A 20,797-nucleotide genomic window follows, 5' to 3' on the forward strand; every position below is an offset into this window, starting at 1 on the left:
GGAAACAGCCGCCGCGTGCCGCCTCCGCGGCTGCGCAGCAATATGCCATGTAAGCTACCAACTAGGGCCACTTATATGGCTACGCGTGCGCGCGCGTTGCTCCGCCGCCAACAGCACCACTGCCGACGCGCGACATGTACCCGTAGTCCGGCGACGTCCCGAGCCATTAGCTGTATTTACCTGTTAAAACAGCCAGCGCCGCTACGCGCTACACTGACCGAGGGCTATTTGCCTTTTGCTCGTTGAAATAATTGCGGCGCACTCCAGCGCTCTCGGATTGAAGCAAATTGCCACTTCACTTTTCCTCGGAAGCAGAAGCGGAAGCTTGATTAATGTTTGAACTGGCCTTTATGATGAGCACCCCTGGTAGAAATCTTGACGAGTTGTTGTTGTCCAGTTTTTCTCGTATTTATAAAAAAATACGCCAATTTATGCTCACCATTTTCTCTAGAAACCTCGTCACCTGGCGACGTTAACTACTTCAAAACTCGAGAATAACCCGTCTAGCGAATTAAGTTAATTAGCGCAGCAATAAATAATTGTAATCAAAAAGATGCCATGCCATTTATAGTTTATAAATAATTGATCGTGTAACCCTCTGTAACAGGGCACATACATGGTAAATTAGAATATAATTATGCATTAATTTTGAGGTTATGAGCGTTCATTTCATTCATATGGCCCGTTCTTAAAATAAAAATAATCAGTATCTTTTGAAACAAAAAATTAGAAAGATTTGTTTTAATATAAATAATTTATTGAAAAAATATCAATTTTTGAACATTTCTTAAAATAATTGTAATGTTGTGTACATATCAAGGACGAGTAACATATTGTTCTTTAATACATAATAATATATTATAATGATATAAAATATCTTTCAAACTAAGAACACATTTTTTATTTTTGCCAGTTCTTGGCAGAGCCGATAGTGTATCTTTTTTAGTGGCGCCAATGATTTTTCACTCCTTTTGGATGTGGCAATTAGAACCATGCAATCAAAGAATTCTGTTTTCTTGAATATTAAATTTGTTGTCTTTGTTTTCTCTGAGGAACTTCTTACAGCAGTACATTGTAACATTACATCTTTACTTATAAACATTTTGAGCATTGTAACAAAGCTTTTGATTAATACCAAATCTTTGTCCATACAATTGCTCAATTCTACAAACTAAAAGAAAAAGTATACTTTATTAATACTATTAATTATTAATATATATTTCAAATTATTTAAAATAAAACTTTTTCTTACGAAACCTCCTTTCAAACATTTATTCGTCTTCAAATCTCCATCAAATTTAATGAACTCTTCCATGGTTGCAATAGGCAGTGTGTGATGTTGTACTTGGCAAAACAGTTTACGGTAGACTTGGTACTTTTAACAACTTCCTTATCCATCATGTAGTTACATAGCTGTTGAGTAGATATTTGCAACTTTTTGAGATTCGAGTTTATTTCTTACAGCTCCATTAGAACAGTAACCTCGAATGAAGAGTTCGTGGCCACATTTGACAAATTAATGATTGGAGCATTCTAGATAGAAATAACTGTAACAAATTTTAACAATCATCATTAAATATTTAAGTAACAATTTTTATAAAATTATGTAAAAGTTAAAAATTCCAAGTATTAACTACCTTCAGCATTATGTTTACTTGCTCATGTACGTCCTTTGCTGTAATCTTCTTAGTAGATTCAGATTTTATATCTGGTTGCGTATGAGCTGATTCCATAGATTGCTTTGCTGTAGGAATCTGATTAGCTGGAATGCAAGTCAGCGCTGTACGTGCCTCAACAGGTTCCGTAGACTGCTGTCCTCTATGTGTCCTATTGGATTGAGTGTAGGTATACGGTGTAAGAGTTTCATCAGGTTCCGAAGAGTGCTGCACTCTAGGTGTAGTAGCAGATTCCATCGAATGTCCGTGAGATGTCCCAGCAGATTGTGCCTCAAAGTTTCCAGTTTGAACATCATTTTCTACAGCTTTCCCTTTTATTTTTTTCGAGCGACGAGAGATCTCTTCAGGTGCAGAATAATCACTGTCTTCATTTGAGGCTATGTCTCCATAACTATGATTTGTCATGTTCACCATAAAACTATCAGATTGATTCGAGGTGCTCGTAACAGATTGTGCTTTTGTTGTAACTTTCACTTGAACTTTTTCCGTATAATCTTCCTTTGACTTAGAATCATTGATCAATGTAGACTTCAACTTTTTTTCTTTATCTATCAGTACTTTTGATGAATAGCTATTTCCATTTTTTTTTTTTTGTATATCTGAGATACTTTGATCAGATTCAAGGGTGAATATATCATCTTCTGTTTGTAATCTTCCAACTTTTTGAGAGCTTCTATGTAACTTTTAGCCCGTCCTTTCAATTCTACTGTGAAAACTGGCCAATCTTCAGGGGCATCGGCTAAAGTGCTTATAAATGATTGAAGGAGTTCTCCATCCTCTCCATCATAAGGAGGCTTCATGAACTTGGACGTAAACTTACTCTTCTTGTTATTAAATGATAACCATTTAGTAGGCACGATGTCCACTTCCTCAATCTTACGCTTCCTTCCTTTATGAACAAATCTTATTAGGCTGTAATCATACACTTCCTCGTCTGCCTCAATGTCACTCATCCTGCAAAAATAAAAGTAAATGAAAAATTAGAACAGTTGCAGTTCAAAAATTAATTTTCTTACACATAAATAGGGTTCAGTTATTGCTATTCTTACTTAATAATTTGAGGTACCAGAAAAAAACCAATTAAAGCCAATAACTAATAAGGTAGCCCCCTTTTCGTTTACTTTATTGAAAGTTTAACAAAAGTTTGCACGATTCACTGCTATAAAGCTTTCTTATTTGAAAGATCATCCGCCGATCCGCGTCGCGTACATTACACGTATAGGTTAAGGGTAAGGTTAGGTACTGTGATATGATGACAGAACTGTAGCAGACGCCTGAACTTTACAATGTGAAATTTAAATTATTGAACCCAAGAGAAAGTAAATACAATAATAAATTTATGGCTTATCTTTATTTTTGTACTGTGATTTCATCAGTTCATGAACTTGTAATTCAATGTAAAAGAGGGACTAAATATATTTTATTTTCCTTGGATTCAGAAAAATTCAAATTTATCTTGACTATTTTCTGTTTAATGTTCTATATATTGTTCTTAATTTTGTGGAACTGAATGATTTCTGCAATAGTATTATCTTTTAAAAGCACTACATTATTAGGATGCTTGGCGGATAAAATCATTCCTTTGTACTTTAACTTTAAAATCTGATCTCTTCTTTGTACAATCACACATAATTCTTCAGGAATTGCTATTGTATTATCTAAGAATTTTTCTCTTTCTTGTAGACGATTACAGTATTGTGACACTAGGTGCTTTGGTGACCGTAAAGCACTGCTTATACCACCCAAGTAGGATTCAGAACTAAAAGCACTTAATTCACTTAGCGTGCATCCAGAGGTTTCCACATCATCACTTAGGTGTATCAAGTTATGAATGTTCATCGATAAAAATGTCTCTCCATACAGCTTTGACGCATTCTGCACAAACTGTTTAAAATAATCTCTTGCTTGACTCACATTCAAAAGTTTATTTTCATCTGATAATACATCTGACCTACATGCCACTGTGAATAGCATGAAGTGGTTATATAAATCTTCTGAAACTATTTTCTTTAAAACAACTGGAGCCACATAGAGAGCAAAAAATTTGAACTCCACAGCTTTATACTTGGCATAATGATTCGTTGACCTCATCTTGCGTGGGAATTCTTCTGGAATATCTCTTTTGATTGAATCTGTTCGACGAGCTAATTCACTTTTAAGAGTTGCACTTAACCGCACTTTGGTGACTGGATGGTTTTAATAAATATTCCATTATTCTTTTAGTGCATCCCAAATATAGCAGATGCATTGGATCCAGTACAAATTGTGACAACATATCAACTGGTGGTTCAATGGCACATAATAGAGAAACATCCGTATGGTATTCAGGATCTTCATAGTTTCTAAATGACTGATTGGTTCGCTGTGTTGCATCACTTTGAAGAAAGACTGTTGTTCCTTCAACTTTTTTGCCTATTACTAAGCATCTTTCGCAACCTTTATATGCCATATGACTCAGTACACATTACAAAAATGATCTTGCTGGGCAGTCACACGTGAATAACTTTATTTGTATTTTGAAACACTAATTTTCAATAACTAATCCACTTATGAATAATTTATTCAATTCTTTAACAAATACAGTCAAATAATCAGATGCACTTTTGGGTTTTCCGTGTCCACTATAAACAGCTGCAGTGAACGTGAAAATATATCCAACTTTGTATAAACTTTACAAAGAATTGGCCACATACATGCTGGACTTGATTTAAATGGCGACATACCATCAATATTAATTATTAGCTTTAAGACATCACTATCATGAAAATCTGCTTTAACTTGATCTTTTAATTCTTTTTCAATGCCTAAATACACAAATTCACCCACTGAATTGTCTACCACTGTCATCGGCTTAATATCATATTTTTCTAAATCATCACATTTTAACAAAGTCTTTGTAGAGCAAGGAAGATTAGGTAAAAGCCTTTTCCTCAATATCTTTAAAAGAGAATCTGAATACTTGTGCGGTATACTATTAGACACTATCCATTCTTGCAATTCTTTAATTTCTGGTTCTTGATTTTCAAATAACTATATTTAGTCTTACTATCTAAATCACTGGCAAATTCACTTTCACTAGAACTATTGTTGTGGTCTGAATAATAAATATGATATGAAGCCACGTTTTCAATTGGAGAATCTTCTTCCACGTATAAGTTTTTCTCTCGATCTTCCAAAAGTTGATTATAACTTTGTAGCTTTGAATCCATTTCACTTTGCTCAATTTTGTCTTTATATCTTCTTTTGCGATCACTCATAATTACACAAATCTTAATGTGTACAAAATGTAAAACGGAGCAACAGACTCGCAACAGACGCTACGCACACTTGGCTACACTGCAGACGCTATACACAGTACACACATAGGCAGGAGCGGCTGCTACACGCGTCCGCATGCGCGTAAACGGATTTCGCGTTCACGAGTTGCTGCCGAGTTTTATTTGAATTTGTGGCGATCAATTCGTTTTCCAAACTGGCGATCTCTTAATTGATTGACTGTTTCAACAATTTTCTACTAGGGACGTTACGCTCTTGTTCTGTATCGGCAGATGCGATGACTCGCTTCAACACCTTCGCAGTGGTTTATATGAAATCAATATCGATATTGCTCGGACGCGTGATGAACGGTGACGAAAAAGAATTAATAAAATAACAGATTTAGGACAAACACGACATTCGAGTCGGTGAGTGTTTGCGCGCATATTTTAACGAGCCCGTGTGAAATGCGCTTATCGACCAATAATGACACTTGGCGTTTAATCGATGATAACGTCGCGTCCCCTCCTGTGTATATACGGTGGCTCTTTTTAACGCAGCGACTCGCGTAAATATGCATCAGTGTACGGAACTCGAACTTTCAGCAGCAGTGCAGTCTAAATCAGGTCGACAACATTGTTTGACTCTTGCGCATGAAACTGCACACGCTTGTCCCTTTCCTACTCCCCTGCGAAAATTCTCGTACCAAAGGGTTCGCCGCGACTCAAGAACTGCACTGCAGCAATTTGATCGAGAGCCCGCCCCTTTGCCATGGTACATTATGCGGCTTTATAGACGCAGCGCTGCGCTTGGGACAACGGGAGCTTGTTCTGCCAAAGTTTCAGGACAAGAGAATTTCGACTTTATTCCGCATTGGTTAGACTATTTTATGGCTCTTACAAAATTACACCTATCTATGTAGAATTTAGAGTCGATTTAATGCTATTAATATGCGCTGGTCAGGAACTATTGACCGAGCGGAAATGACACGTGCACTCAATTAATTTTCCATCAGTCACTTTTGAAATAGGAAAACTTTAATATCACGGAAACAGATGATAAAATTATGTTGCAATTTTCCATTAAATAGACGTTATTTCGTTTGATTAAGAAGGCAAATTTTATAAAGCAATTTTATATATTTCAGTGCAACCTTTTACCGTAAGAGATTCCGCGAAAATGTTTATTCAAATTGAATAAGCGAATTGGCGGAATTGTAAATGAAAAATAAAAATCGTCGGAAATAATTCGTACAGGACGTTACAAAATGTATACATTAAAATAAGTGACTTCAATTATTAAAACTCTATATCCTTTTCGTACATCAAGGCATCTAAAAAATCTCTCTTGATACAGAGCGTTATACGTATATTGTAGGTATAGCCCCAATTTGTTAGACCACGCAACGCGGAACACGTAGACGAGAGAAAGGAAAATCGGCACCAGGGCCTCGTCGTGAAGCTTCGGCCCGAGAAAACTTTCCTTATCGCTGTATCGCGCGATCTAGTTACATTTTCGCGTGTCAAACTTGTCAAATTGTATGTGTTTGGGAGTCCCGAGACACTCGAGCCTTGAGAACAGTGGCAGAGGCAATAACTCCAATGAAGGGAAAGCGTCTGGCTACCGAGGGAAACACGAGTGAGACGAGGGATTGAAACGATGGGAAATGAAACAAACGACGAGGGGCTAAAAGCTATAAAAGCAACGAGTGCGAGACCTTGCTCCGTGAGTGTGTGTTTAGCGATTGTATGTGTACACACACACGCGCGCGCGCGCGCGACGCGTCCTCCAGAAAAGCATTTTCTTTCTCTCGAGAGAACATTATTACTTTCAAATATAATAGGCAAGTGAGCTGATATTTTAATCACGGCTATACGTGCTCGTATTCGATGTGGCGTAAGCTCTTGATGTTAACTCGTTAAATTGTACGTATTAAGTATACTTTAAAAAACTGGCTTTTAAAGGACAAACTCAAACGCGGACTAATTTTTTGCATAATTGATAAAAGAGTATGTTGGTCTCTCGCATAATACGCGAAGCTTATGCAGAACGTTTATTTTGTTAATTTATTACAACAGAGCTGTTTGAGAAGGCATTATTTTTATGCCGCTATAGTCCCGGCCGGGTGTTAATTAATCATGCTGTAAGTTCGAAGGAAAATTTTCAAAAGGGCACGTGCGTATCACCAATAATTAACTTTTTTTTCAACGTTGTTTCATTCCGGATGTGCGGGTTCGGTCGCGTGATTCTTATCATTTTCCTCGAAACAGCGACAAAAGTCTCCGTCGACGCATCAGCCTTTGTTTCAAATTGTCGCTGCCTCGGGCTGCTTTAATCTCTCTAAATCTACAAGAGTGAAAAATCATTCTAATAGAGTCATATATCACTCTTTCGTAAACAAAAAACAGAGCCAGTCGGAATAGAGTGATAAGTCACTTTTTAAAGTAGTGATTATTATCACTCAAAGCTGAAGAGTGACAAAATGACTCAAATTATTTAGTGAAAGGGTATATCACAAAGCTACATAACCTCAAAAATAATTTTATTTTATTTTATTCAGAAAATAAATTACAGTTGCTCATAGATAAATTATGTGAATAACTTAAATGATTAATAAGCACATATGATGTGAAAACAGTCTTTTTCTTTTACTTAATAATTAAAGAATAATTATAATCTTTGGAACCTGATTGGTCGACTTTTCACATTATAATCTTTGAGTTAAATTACAAGTTTTCATCTTCATCCTGTTCGGATGCACTTTGATTGACATCATCACTATAAAATATATGTAATAATTAGTTAAATCTTCCCACGCATAAATTTTTTACATTTAGATTTTATTGAGAAAATAAACTTACTCGAGGGTCTGTTCTTCTAAATGAAGTAGAGTAGTGTCAAAAGCATCGCAACAAGATCTTGCTGTGGTGTCTAAACCCATAACTTTAGACACTATAAAGTTATAAAAGATTTCAAGGTCAGGTGAAAACTGGAGATCAAACACGTAGTGCATCTTCACAAGAATATCAAATGCAATTATTATGTGGGATCCTACTGCTATTTTGTAATTATCTGCTTTGATAAAAAATTCTCTCATTCTTTCACAGGTGTCCGTAACAAAAATAAGGAAAGGCTGAACAGGATCTTTGTTTTTTGTGTTGGTCACTGCTTGCATTATGTCATCATTAGCCTGTTAAAATATCAATAAAAATAGTATATCTTTGTTTAAAAATTACTTTGATATAACCAAAAAACATTACCTTTACAATTCGCAAAAGATTTCCATTAGGCATGGTCTTAGTTGCAAAGTCTGCTTCAAGTTTTACTTTTTTTGTCCTTTGATTTTTTTTGAATCGTACTTGATCTAAAAGCCGTGGCTTTGTAACTTTGCAGTACTTCAGAATCCGTGGAGCATAGTACGATGGGAACCTTCCCAAGAAAGTGTCTTTGTCAGTGATCTGATATTGAAATTCTCTAACTATCTATAAATCAAAATATAAAAAAAACTTATTTATAAGTATGAGGGAAAAAATGTCAAAAGTTATATCAAAACTTAATAAAAGAAATTTTTTACCAATTAACTGTAGTATTGAAAACTTGTTCGTGTCATCAGGCATTTTAATAATTAATGCAATCATAATATTGACATTAGTTAATACCTGTTGTTTACGTACTTTTGATTCATAATCTTCTAAACGCAATTCAACTTGTACATTTGAACTATCTGTCAAAGGTCTCTTCTTACCTCTTGTTCTTTTCTTCTCAAAACTTGTCTTTCTCGTGGTTTTTAACCTCCACTCAAGAAAACCAGAAGACAACTTTTCATTGTAAAAATGTTCCTACAAAAAAGAACAATTATTACTTAGGATATAAGGATTCCTGCTATACATGAAATAATCATGAATACGAATACTCACATAACCACAACCAGTAGTAGATTTTAGCTTTGGGAAAGAAGTGATTATCGACTTTGCTGCTTTAGTTTTCATCTCTTTAGATAGATAATTGAAACAAATGATCAATATTTTAATTTATTAATAAACAATATTAGACATATAACTATAATAAAAATCTTACGCATCTCCACATTCTAGTTTTAGGTGAGACATAACATTTCTGACAAGAGCTTGGCGATCCACATCTTTCACAATACCTGAATCTAAGATTTTTACTAAACTTTTCTTTGACTTATTCTCTTTGTCCAACTCCTTGATCCATGATCGAACATCATAAAGTTTTGTCGACGTGGACTCACTTTCTTTCTATATATTCAAAGTTATTATCATCCAAGCCCTTTAGGTGTACATATTCATAAATGAGGTTAAAAAAAAATACCTTTATCAACTTTGAAACTGATGCTTGAGGAGAATCCGTTGAACAGCTCGGTTTTTGCATGATCTCTTGAGACACTGCTTCATAGGTACAATTGTTTGATTCACCTGCAATAATAGACCCATCTTCTTGAACAATACACTCCTGTAATAAAAATATAATTTATTGTTTGTCAAATGCATACAATTGAATATAGAACTCACCACCATAGCGGAAGAATCTTCAATTATTTCCAAAATCTTGTATGGTCCGGTTTTAATACTCATTAACCTCAAATCAGTGCCTGTCAATCTGAGAAGTGTTTTGCTGTCGACCAATTCATCTAAAACATATAATGCATTAAATACAAGGCTAACATAAAATAATTGTTTAATATAAAAGTGCATATGTTATCAACAGATTAATAATTTTCATCAAATTGTCTCATAACACCAAACTGTTACAGAATCACACTTATCATCAGCAAATAAGCAATTCTAACCTGTAAGTTTTGTTGTGTTTTCTGCTTGATTTGTATCAGACGACATTTCCACAGGAAAGTGAACTGTGCATAGGAGTTTGCTTTAGAAATATAGTTTGGTTTTTGAAATTTAACTTCATTATTATTAAAAAGTTTAAATACTGATAAGTTTAATTTGTTTAGGAATTTAAAATAAAAAATGACGAAGAACAACTGTGAAAGACAGAATTGGACAAAATAAACTAAATAACTAAGTTTAGATAAGTAAGTGACGTAAACTTATATATAAATAATCTTTCCATAAACTAAAGGGCTTTGTGTCAGGAAGATCATCCGTGTTCATCAATATTAATTCAGAACCTTCAGCAAAGCAGTATGCATTTAACGATTCTTCAAGCCACAAAGCTGGACACTTGGCACATAATAACAAAACATCATTATTGTGAACAATGATTTCTTTAACCTATCCAAAAACTATAGAATTTTCTCTGTACTGCATATTATAAACTTCTATCTTTTTAGTTTTCAAAAGTTGAGTATCGTTATTCAGTCCTTTTAAAATTAAGTGATCTTTACTTAAGGTATCCTCTACATTTACACATCTTTGTGAGAAGCATTTGAATTTTTGGCACACTTGATCACCCATTCCTCAAGTTGCTGTTTGGCATATTTGGCTCATTTTTATAAGAGTTTTTGCAATGTTTTGATAATTGCAACATACGGATCCTTGTCTTTTATAAAAACTATGTTTTGCTTCATATAACAATCAAGATAATTGGCGCAATGGCCCTGATTTCTGAATACATTGCGGATAATGTGTCAAATGGTGTAATTTATTGATAGCATCAACTTCAGCACCAAAGTGTTGACGGAAAAGTTTATTAAAATCTTTAATCAACTCATCAAGATATATAAAACGATTCTCATGTCTTTTCCCCAATGGTACTTCAATAGGGTCAATGTATTTAAAATTTTTTTTTCAAATTTTCAATTTGTTTATTCATTCTTTTAATAGCTTTAAAAGGTTCTTTAATACTTAAAGAATCAAATAGTTCTTTGACTTCCGCAGTTTCAAGAGATGTATCTTGTGACGGCAGGCCCAGCCCGGGGATAAAAGGACAGCAACAGATAACTTGCCTGGCGTAGGCAAGTTACCAACCGAGTGGCGCTAGTGGCCAAATGTAAATAGTCTACCTATGCGCGGGTAGATGGCATACGCGCATGTAACACAGGAGAGAGGGAGCAACTCGGGTATATAAGGAGCCCCGGAGCCAGCAGCGAGCATTAATGATCTGGCTCTCAACTGAGTAACGTGCGAATGGTAGTACTCGCTGCTTGCTCCGGTCTCCTCCATACCTAGTAGTCCATGAGCCCCAGGCTCTCGAAGAGTATGTGTGCAGTCCACTCCATCTCCTGTAGGCTGAGATTCAGCATCGCTCACAAATATTTATTAAAAGAATAAATGAATAACTCTTTGCAAAATATAAATAATTTTAACCCTTTATTAGAACGTCCTCTCCCATCCCCCCATCAGTTGTGTCATCGGTGCAGGATGGTAGTACCCTGTTCTTAGGTGGCTCATCTGGTCGTAGATTCATGGTGAGATGGTAGTACCTCACACATCAGTCTAATAGCTGCGTGGTTTACCTAAGCGTGCGGGGCATGCGTAGTGGATAGACCCTACTCACCTCCTTCAACACGCGAGCAGCTCTCCTCTGGTGGGTCTTCCACTTCAGAGCATAGGGAAAGCTTTTCTCCACTCAACAGACATTACCGGGTGGATCAGAGTTCGTCATCGTTCTTCGTATGTGCTTGTCTCCTGATTTACTAACCTCGGATCACGAGAATTCCTCGCGTTCGCGCTCTAACCCTTCGCGGACCGTTTCAATCTGTTTTATTAAAAATGTTAGTTACTTCTTGTTCAACAAATGTTATTATATCTGACACAAAACTATCAGAAACATCAATAATTCGATCAATATTTGCACGGCTAAAGCTACAGTTAAGCTGTAATTTAGCCATCATTTTACTGGCCGAAGCAACAATATCAATAGACTTGTTTTCTCCTTCATCTACAGGCTGATCATCAACGAACACATTTTCCGCTTGCTCGCATACTTCTTGAAAAATAAGATTCTGAAACTCTTTGAATGTTCTCATCATCATTATCAGAATTCGCATCTGCTTCTGTAGTAATATGATGGGTTTTAAGGGGGCACACCACCTTTGAAATTAAAATCAAAATTTTTCATTAAAAATTTATAAATACTTATATAAATGAACCAAATTTTTATTACTATTCTTAGACATAATTACCTTTATTTTGATGGTTTTAGACCTTCTATATACCTCTATAATACCTACGTATAGTAGGGAGTCCATAATTCACTTACCGTAAGATTCCAAAGGAACGAATGGCCCAAATGAGCTCAAACTCTAGGATATTGTTTAAAAGTACATTAGTTATGGTATGAATGAGGGGATTTGGTTTAAATTTCATAGAAAAAGTTATATAAGCATATTACTGATTTTTTTATCAATTTTTGATTAATTTTAACATAACTATCATGTAACTTTTTTTCTACAAATGGCTTTGGAACTTTTTCAAAGGCAGCACTTCTTTCTCTCGGCTTTCATTCGCGCGTTTTAGGCGCATCCCCCCCTCTCTCTCTCTCTCTCTCTCTCGCTCTCTCTCTCTCTCTCTCTCTCTGCGCCGCAAGAGTTTGCGCTCGCATTATGACTTTGCGGACTTTCGTCTATCTCGCTCACACTCACTCTTTCTCCCAGTTTGCCTTCTGCGCGTAGAACTGTGTGCAGAGAAGTAGTATTGCGAACGCGATGTTGCAGCGAAGGCCGGCAACGAGGTCATACCGAGAAGTTGCAACACCGCCAGCGTTTGAAATATCCAGAGCGCGCACTAATTAATCGCGCCGATGGCTACGACGTACGACAGAGCTTTGCCCTCGAATAAAACTAATGAACGCTGGCACGCAATATTCCAAAATTGTCGCCACCCTCCTCCCCTCTCTCTACAGTTTCGCTGTCGCGTTCTGAAAACGATCGATTCGGTCGCCGACGGTCGGAAACACGTATTTATGTATTAGAAGCACTCTAGGAAAAAATAAATCGAAGAAACAGAGCGGAAAAGTTTAAAAAGATTGCAGCTAGCCGTCCCCTTTATTTCGATTGTCCGCGCAACGCGGTCGAATTTTTCTCGGACGAACGTATCGGATTGATTGCCCACTTCGACCACCTCTCAAGTATTTCGACATTTTCTTCGTCGAGCGCGGGTCTTTTGTGTATCGCGTAGTGAAAATGCACTAAGTCACAGGCGTTTCTGCTCGCCAGATATATCAACGCGTTATCATATATACAGCAGCGTCGAGTGTTGCTTTTTCAACAAACGCGGGGCGTATACAGGTCGCCGCATTTACGCTCACATTTATTCAAATACAATACCCAAAATGTTTCCGATAAATCCGAACGACCTACGCTGTATATTGTTTTACTTTGAATTTCAGATAAGCCTTGCATCATATTCGTGCGCGATAATATTTCATATATATATATATATATTTTTTTTTCGCCTCAAAATTAATAAACGCGTACACGAGCAGTATCATTCGGTGCGTGTAATAAAATTTGTGGCGATTGTCGGTTCTTCGTTTATCCTACACCGGTATACCAATGTGCGGAATCATCGTCGCATATCATGTCATTATCGCGTCGTCGCGTGTAATACCTATACTAATCAAAAGCGATTCGGGCCTCGTGTATATATACCTACACAATATCAAATGCTCGTAAATTCCATCGTCGGCGATCATTCGGATCGATCGCTATACTTTTCGAAGCGCCAGCTCTGCAGCATAACATCGAGTTACGTATATATATGCACATTCGCGCGCGACAATAATCCACACGGCGGCACGGCGGCGGGCCAGAATTACTCAACACGCGCTTATTAACAATCGTAATTCGTTGCGGCGTCCATACAAATTCACAATCAGCGCTGTTTATGCAGTAATGCGAGACCCGCCGACGCTGCGCCAGCAATTTCACATTCTAGCCGTGTACAGCGCAGCCTAGAGCCAGCAGGAATGCAAAGCTTCAAACCTCAATTACCGGCGTGGTGTAACGAGTGCGCTTCACATTTCCGTTAATTACAGCGAGGCTTACATTGCACCGATGCGTACATAGGATTTCTATTCGTTTTGTGTAAAGCCGCCTGCGTATATGAGCTCTCGGGATACTTTCGTTCGGATTTTCGCGGCCGATATAGATCTAATCAGAGTGTGTGCTTCGTATGGAGTTCGATTTCTCGAGCGCGTAACATCGGCGCGACATGCGATCGGGCCGCGAGAAAGAGTATTGAGACAAAAGGCGCCGCGGCCGCACTCGTTCCGATATATATACCTACGTCGTCGAGACGGGTTGGGTCGTCGATACATTTCTTTAACGGGCCAGCGCCGTATCTACACGGCTGTCGCGATCTGCCTTATAAGGCGAAAATTATGGGCTAATAAAGAACCGACCAATATTAATTAAAGAGAATAGGTATATATACCCTGTAACCATGCTGCTACCCTAAGCGGGTCTTGGGCGTTGTCGTCCAGATCGGACGGGTGGGTGCCTATCACCACTACACAGCGCGTCCTTAGGTTGCGGATAGAGGAACAGCCCCTGAGAAAGAGGTTAGCTGCGAATAAATTGAATAAGCAGCCGCGGACAGCCGATAGGTACAGGCGTGGGTGTGATGAGCCCACACTGTCGAACGCAGTCATCTAGAAATACTACGCAAGCACCACAACAAAAAAACACTTCACATTATCCCTTATCTCTCAATCTATCTCTTTCATCACACATTACAAAAATGGGCAAAAATCCTGCTGCCGAGGAGGATGCGGGAGCGATGACAACTGCCCCGAAAGGGGATGTGTAGAATGATTCGTCACCTGGTCTTACGCGGTAACGATGCCAGCGAAGGCGCACTGCCTTGCAGGGGGGCGTTAGGATGCGAGAATGAAACCGTAGTGTGTCTGACGACGAGTTGACACTGTCCTCGTCAAAGTCGGAAAGCACTCATACTTAGTTCTAGAGAGGTCATGGGTTATCACCTCTAGAACGGTGGACTCACCTGCGATCGGAACAGGATCCGAAGCGCGCGGGTTTAACATACTATCATGTCTCAAAAAAATCAAATCCGAACCAAAAGGGAATTAAGGGTCGGAACTTGGAATATTCGCAGTCTATACAGAGCAGCCGCGTTTAAAGAACTCGTAAAGGAAGCTGATAGGTACAATCTAGATTTGGTAGCAATACATGAATCGCGGTGGCCAGATGGCGGAGTACTAGCATCGGGTAACTTCACGTACCTGTATGGGGCCGGGAGTGGGGGATCTCTAGGCACCGGATTTCTCGTAAGCAAAAGCATCATACATTCGGTTAAAAGTTTCAAATCCGTCAATGATAGGCTTTCGTACATCATTATCGAAGGTGAATGGTATAGATATGTATTTATTAATGTACACTGTCCTACGGAGGACAAAGAAGAAGAAGCTAAGGATCTCTATTACGAAACTTTAGAGCAGGTAATCGACCAGTTCGCGTCTTACGACACAAGAATAGTGTTAGGCGATTTCAATGCTAAAATAGGTAGGGAGGAAATGTTTAGGCCTACTATAGGGAAGGAAAGCCTGCACGAAGCCAGCAATGATAACGGTATTAGGGTCATAAATTTCGCGGCGGCAAAAGATCTTATAATCAAAACTACGTGTTTTAAGCACAAGGACATACACAAGGCAACGCGGACATCGCCGGACGGGGCCACACAGAACCAAATTGATCATTTTCTCATTGAAAAAAGACGTCAAACTAACGTTCTCGACGTAAGGGCTTACAGAGGGGCAGATAGCGACTCGGACCACTTTCTAGTAGTAGCCAAATTAAGAGCTAGACTAGTAGCGAATCAAAATAGTAAGCGAGCAAACAAGGTAGAAAGCTTCGATATTGAGAAGCTACGAGATAGAACAGAGCGAATTAGGTACCAGATAGAAATTAATAACAGGTTTCAGGCACTTGAAGAAGCAAACACATCGCCGTAGGGGAATGACGAACCGAATAGTTTGGGGGGGGGGGGGGACATCGAAAAAACGGTAAAAGAGGCCGCGAACAAAGTACTGGGTAAAAAGAAAAAGCCAAAGAGCAAACCATGGTTTGACGAAGAGTGCGAACTCTGGTTTGAAAGGCGCAAAAAGGCTAAATTAGATAGCTTACAAAATAGAAGCGATAGGACCGTAGAAGAGTATTCTAACGCAAGGAAACAGACGAGCGCGATCTACAGAAATAAGAAGCGGGAGTATCAAAAGAATCTTATTAGGAGAATAGAAACTAACAGTAAGGAAAATAACCCCCGCGAAATTTACAGAGGGATTAACGCCATCAGAAAGAGTTTTAGGAGTAGAGCGCAATTGGTGAAGGACGAAAACGGGGACCTCGTAACAAATGACAACGAATTACTGTCGCTGTGGAAAAATTATTTCGATAAATTATTAAACGTGCACGAAAATAGCGAAGATTTAGGGGACGAAATTCACACTGCTGAACTCCACGTGGAGGAACCGAGCTACCAAGAAGTAGAGGCCGCGATTAAAAAACTAAAAAACAACAAAGCCGCGGGACATGACTCTATACCAGCTGAGTTACTCAAATATGGGAGCGTCGAGCTCACTTTCAAAATCTATAAACTAGTATGTGTCATCTGGAAAAATGAAACAATACCCGAAAATTGGAAAGAATTTATCATTATACCGATTTTTAAAAAGGGGGATAAGACCGACTTGCGACGTTGCAAACGTCGCAGCCGCGTCGATACGAGGAATCTCGTTCGATGCGGCCAAGCTCTGAGTGCGCGGAAGAAACAAGCGAGTTGGATTGTTGTTGTCGGTGCCAGCCTGACCTCGAGTTCGAGGAACGGGCCGCCTAACCGTCCACGTTAGCGCGAGAGTGAGCATCGTTGGCGTGAGAGTGAGCCTCGACGGCGCGCGCGCTGATTGGTCCTCCGCATGTCTCGAGCCAATCAGTGGGCGCCGATGTGCGACTCGCTATCCGCGCGGACTGCCAGCCAATCAGGCGCGAGGAAGATGCGCGGGCCCGACGAGCGCGAGTGGAGAGTGAGCGCGAGAACGAGCGGGAAATCGGAGAGTTCTCTCACGACTGTCGACGGAGTACAACGACGTGCGAGAGAGATACGTGGCTTCCTCTGTTACGAGGAGAATTGGGAGAGTCTCCCGAGGTTGTGCGAGAGTGTGAGAGAGTCATAGGTGCAGCGCGTTGGCACGAGCAAGTGCCGACGCCCGGACAAGCCAGCAACCATCCGCACGAGAGGAAGGAAGCTAGCCAGTCCGCCATCATCGTCCGGAGGACCAGAGCAACCAGCAGCCTTGGCGTGGGAGAGCCGAGGAAGCTAGCCGTCACCAGGTCCACGAGAGTCAGGGAGGCGCCGGCGGGAGCACCGACGGACGTCCACCAGGGAGAGAGCGAGTAAGAAAGTATTAGAGAGAGAGAGAGAGAGAGAGAGAGAGAGAGAGAGAGAAAGAGAGAGATAGAGAGAGAGAGAAAGAGAGAGATAGAGAGAGAGAGAGAGAGAGATCCGAGAGTGAGGCGAGTGTGGTGCGGGCACACTAGAGAGAGAGAGAACTCGAGAGACCAGGGTGTTGGTGTGCATTGCGGGCGCACACCAAGACGTCTTCTGCGCGAGGCGTCTGGCCAGCGCACGCGAGAGAGAGAGAGAGAGAGAGAGAGAGAGAGAGAGAGAGAGAGAGAGAGCAGTGCGAGGAGATGCGTGTGCGTGAGATAGAGACAGCGCGAGAGAAAACCCTATAGCTGCGCGGCTGCAGCAGGTCGGGCTTGCCACAAGCGGGAGGCATAGCCCGCGCGCGCGCGCGCGAGAGAGGGAGAGAGAGAGAGAGAGAGAGATCACACTGGCCGCGCGGCGACCGGCGAGAGCCGTGTCGAGCGCGTACCACGTGACGCTACAGGCTACGGCTTGGGGGCTAACGTGCAGACGCGAAAGAGAGAGAGAGAGAGAGAGAGAGAGAGAGAGAGAGAGAGAGAGAAAGAGAGAGAGAGACAGAGGGAGAGCGAGAGAGTGAGGGAGAGAGAGAGAGAGAGAGAGAGAGAGAGAGAGAGAGAGAGAGAGACAGACAGCCGTCAGCGGACTGGGCCTGGGCCTGTGGCCCGCCGTCTGCTGCACGAGCGTGGTTCGTGGTTGAGCGTCCCAGCGTAAGCCCTGCGTTGCTAAACTGTGCGCGGGAGGCACTACAGCCACCGTGTTGTAGGGAAGGGCTGGGCGAAATACATGTGCAATAAAACTTAACCATTGTGTGTGATCATTTTCCCCTCTCCCTAGCGTTCTCCCAAACGTGATGATCGCGGTCAAATCCTACGTTTAGAAAAATCCTAGTGCATGCGAGGCTCTAGGTGTTGCGCACCTGTGTTGGGAGGCACAGCGTCGCAGACTGCAATATCTATAGGGGTATCTCACTTTTAGCAACGTGCTACAAAGTTCTGTCAAACGTAATACAAGCTAGACTCACTCCATTCGCGGAAGATATAGTAGGAGATTATCAGTACGGACAGGTCGACGAGCGATCAAATGTTTACCATAAGACAGTTGTTAGAGAAAAAGTGGGAATTTTGCGAAACCATACACCAACTATTTATAGATTTTAAAAAAGCGTATGACTCTATTAAGTGAAGCAAAATGTATCAAATTCTAGGTGTACCGAAAAAACTCGTGAGATTAATTCAAATATGTCTGAACGGAAGCACGGGAAAGGTCCGAGTAGGCGGTAATGTATCAGAACCCTTCATGATACGCGATGGTTTAAAACGAGGGAATGGGCTCTCTACGGTGCTGTTCAACTTAACGTTAGAGTATGCCGTTAGAAAAATGCAGGTTAGCCAGCTGGGCGCAACGCTTAATGGAACACCGCAGATATTAGGCTACGCAGATGATTTGGATATACTGGGGGATTGTAGGGAAACGGTAGCAAGAAACGCGGGAATCCTCATAAAAGCGGTGGAGTATACAGGGTTAGAAGTGAGTGAATCAAAAACAAAGTACAGGATTGTGCATAAGCTAGGCATCTGCAGAGGGGAGGAAGATCTCAGAGTTGGGAATTTTACTTTTGAAAAGGTTAGCGAATTCAGGTATCTGGGTACGACCATAAATGATAGAAACGAGATTAATGTCGAAATAAATAAGAGACTCCATTCGGGTAATGCTTGCTTCTACGCCGTGAGTAATTTACTTAAGTCGAGGCTGTTGTCTAAAAACGTTAAAATAAGAATATACAGGACAATAATACTGCCGGTGGTTCTGTACGGGTGCGAAATGTGGGCTCTCACTAAGCAGGCGGACAACCGTTTTAGGGTATTTGAAAATAAAGTCTTGCGAAAAATATACGGGCCGAAGAAAGATGAGGAAACTGAGGAATGGAGGAGACTACACAATGATGAGTTACACAATCTGTACGCGTCACCAAATATTAACAGAATAATAAAATCGCGCAGATTGGGATGGGCAGGGCACGTAGCGAGAATGGGAGATGACCGTACGGCAGCGCGTGTCATGAAGGGCAGGCCGATGGTAGCGCGACCTCTAGGTAGACCTAGACGTAGATGGGAGGACAACGTAAAAGCGGATCTAGTAGAAATTGGACGGGTGGGTGTCGATCGGAGAGGTGCATCTTGGGTGGGGTTAACACAAGATAGGGCAGCTTGGAAGGCTTGCGTAGATGAGGCGATGAACTTTCGAGTTCCAAATGCCACTTAAAAAAAAAAGGTATATATACCTATCGATAAAGTGATTTCCGCTCGAGGCAGTTTATTATGCCATATTCTCTTTTTATCCGGCGCGCGCAGGATACAATACGACGAGCTATTGCGAAAGTTATATCCATATAGAATCCAATACGCCGCGAGCTTTTTCCGAGTTTCTGTTTGATCGGAAAAAGTAGGCTTTAAATAGAGCAGGGCATTTGCCGAAAGAAAAAGAAAAAAAAAAAACAATAGCCGTATATAGCGACGACCCATTCATTCCGCTGGGCAGGTATAATTAGTCGAACGGCTTTGATGATACAGCTGAATGTTGCCATTTGCATGATTGCCTACCGTATGAAAGGGAGTAATGTAAAATTTACGTTTAATCCCGATGATCTCTGACTGGTATGTCGAGCTCTATCCCGAGCTTTTTCCGCAGACTTAATAAACGCGTTTATTCCGTTGAGTGCAGTCGCCGCGATCTTGCAGTGTAGCGAGGCTTTTTGTCTCGCCGCGATTGTCCTTTATATAATGAAGAATTTAACGAAAGCGTTAATTAAATTAATAATTCCGTGGTTATTTCGCTCTCGCCGGCGTCCTCGTCGTCATCGGACGAGTCGACTGTGCACTGCAAACCTCTCTTTTTACTTCTCGGCGCCCGCGCGGTAGTAATCGCGCAAGCATTCAGAAACTAGCTCGGCGCTCATTTGCTCGCTTGCTCGTACACTCTGTGCCGGCGCGCTCATTTATAATCCGCCGCACGCTAAAGCAGTCTCTCAGAAATCGTCGCTGGCTCTCCCTTTCGCCTCGTATATACGTGTAATTTTTTACTCTCAACCTGTACGCTGCCGTCATCACAAACGAATTATACTTGTCGAAAGACTTTTGGACCGAGAATAAGCTTCAAATTTCCGACGATTAATCCTGCGTGCAATACGAACTTTATTTCGAATTCGTAGGATTATTCCCTCGACAAAGTTGATGAATTATTTACGTATATGCTCGTGTACGTTATATCTATTCTTCAAATATTGAATTTCTGTGAATGTTTCTGTGCTATTCCTGCGAATTTTCTACAACCGACGAAGCATACGATAAACTCGTCGAGATGAATCAGAACGGTAACATCGAATCACTCAACTTTTTCCGATTTTTAGTATAATCACCTACCTTTACTTTTATCTGATGAATATGTATAGCATATTTTCAAGCATGTCACTTTCCTGTATGAAATATAGCGATTGAAGAT

At 40.3% G+C, this 20,797-nt stretch overlaps 2 protein-coding genes across 2 annotated transcripts in view; one reads left to right on the forward strand and one right to left on the reverse strand.

Moving 5' to 3' along the window:
* Positions 1-20,797, forward strand: part of LOC100120465 (nephrin) — a 324,223-nt gene that overhangs the window by 138,242 nt on the left and 165,184 nt on the right. The window lies entirely within an intron of this gene.
* Positions 7,465-9,732, reverse strand: LOC103317050. The gene is made up of 8 exons (XM_008213742.4): positions 9,467-9,732; positions 9,267-9,407; positions 9,009-9,193; positions 8,849-8,922; positions 8,606-8,770; positions 8,192-8,413; positions 7,793-8,121; positions 7,465-7,709 (listed from the first exon to the last, which is right to left on the reverse strand). The coding sequence occupies exons 3-8, from the start codon at positions 9,010-9,012 to the stop codon at positions 7,658-7,660; spliced, it is 846 nt and encodes a 281-aa protein (XP_008211964.1). The 5' UTR covers positions 9,013-9,193; positions 9,267-9,407; positions 9,467-9,732; the 3' UTR covers positions 7,465-7,657.

The sequence above is a fragment of the Nasonia vitripennis genome, chromosome 4 (assembly GCF_009193385.2).
Source record: "Nasonia vitripennis strain AsymCx chromosome 4, Nvit_psr_1.1, whole genome shotgun sequence".
Taxonomy (NCBI): domain Eukaryota; kingdom Metazoa; phylum Arthropoda; class Insecta; order Hymenoptera; family Pteromalidae; genus Nasonia; species Nasonia vitripennis.

What these genes read in the sequence shown, in the direction of transcription:
- LOC103317050 (XM_008213742.4), bottom strand. An exon ending in CTACTACTGGTTGTGGTTAT is followed by an intron (nt 8,771 to 8,848) that starts GTGAGTATTCGT and finishes TCTTTTTTGTAG; the next exon opens with GAACATTTTTACAATGAAAA. An exon ending in ATCTTTTGCGAATTGTAAAG is followed by an intron (nt 8,122 to 8,191) that starts GTAATGTTTTTT and finishes ATATTTTAACAG; the next exon opens with GCTAATGATGACATAATGCA.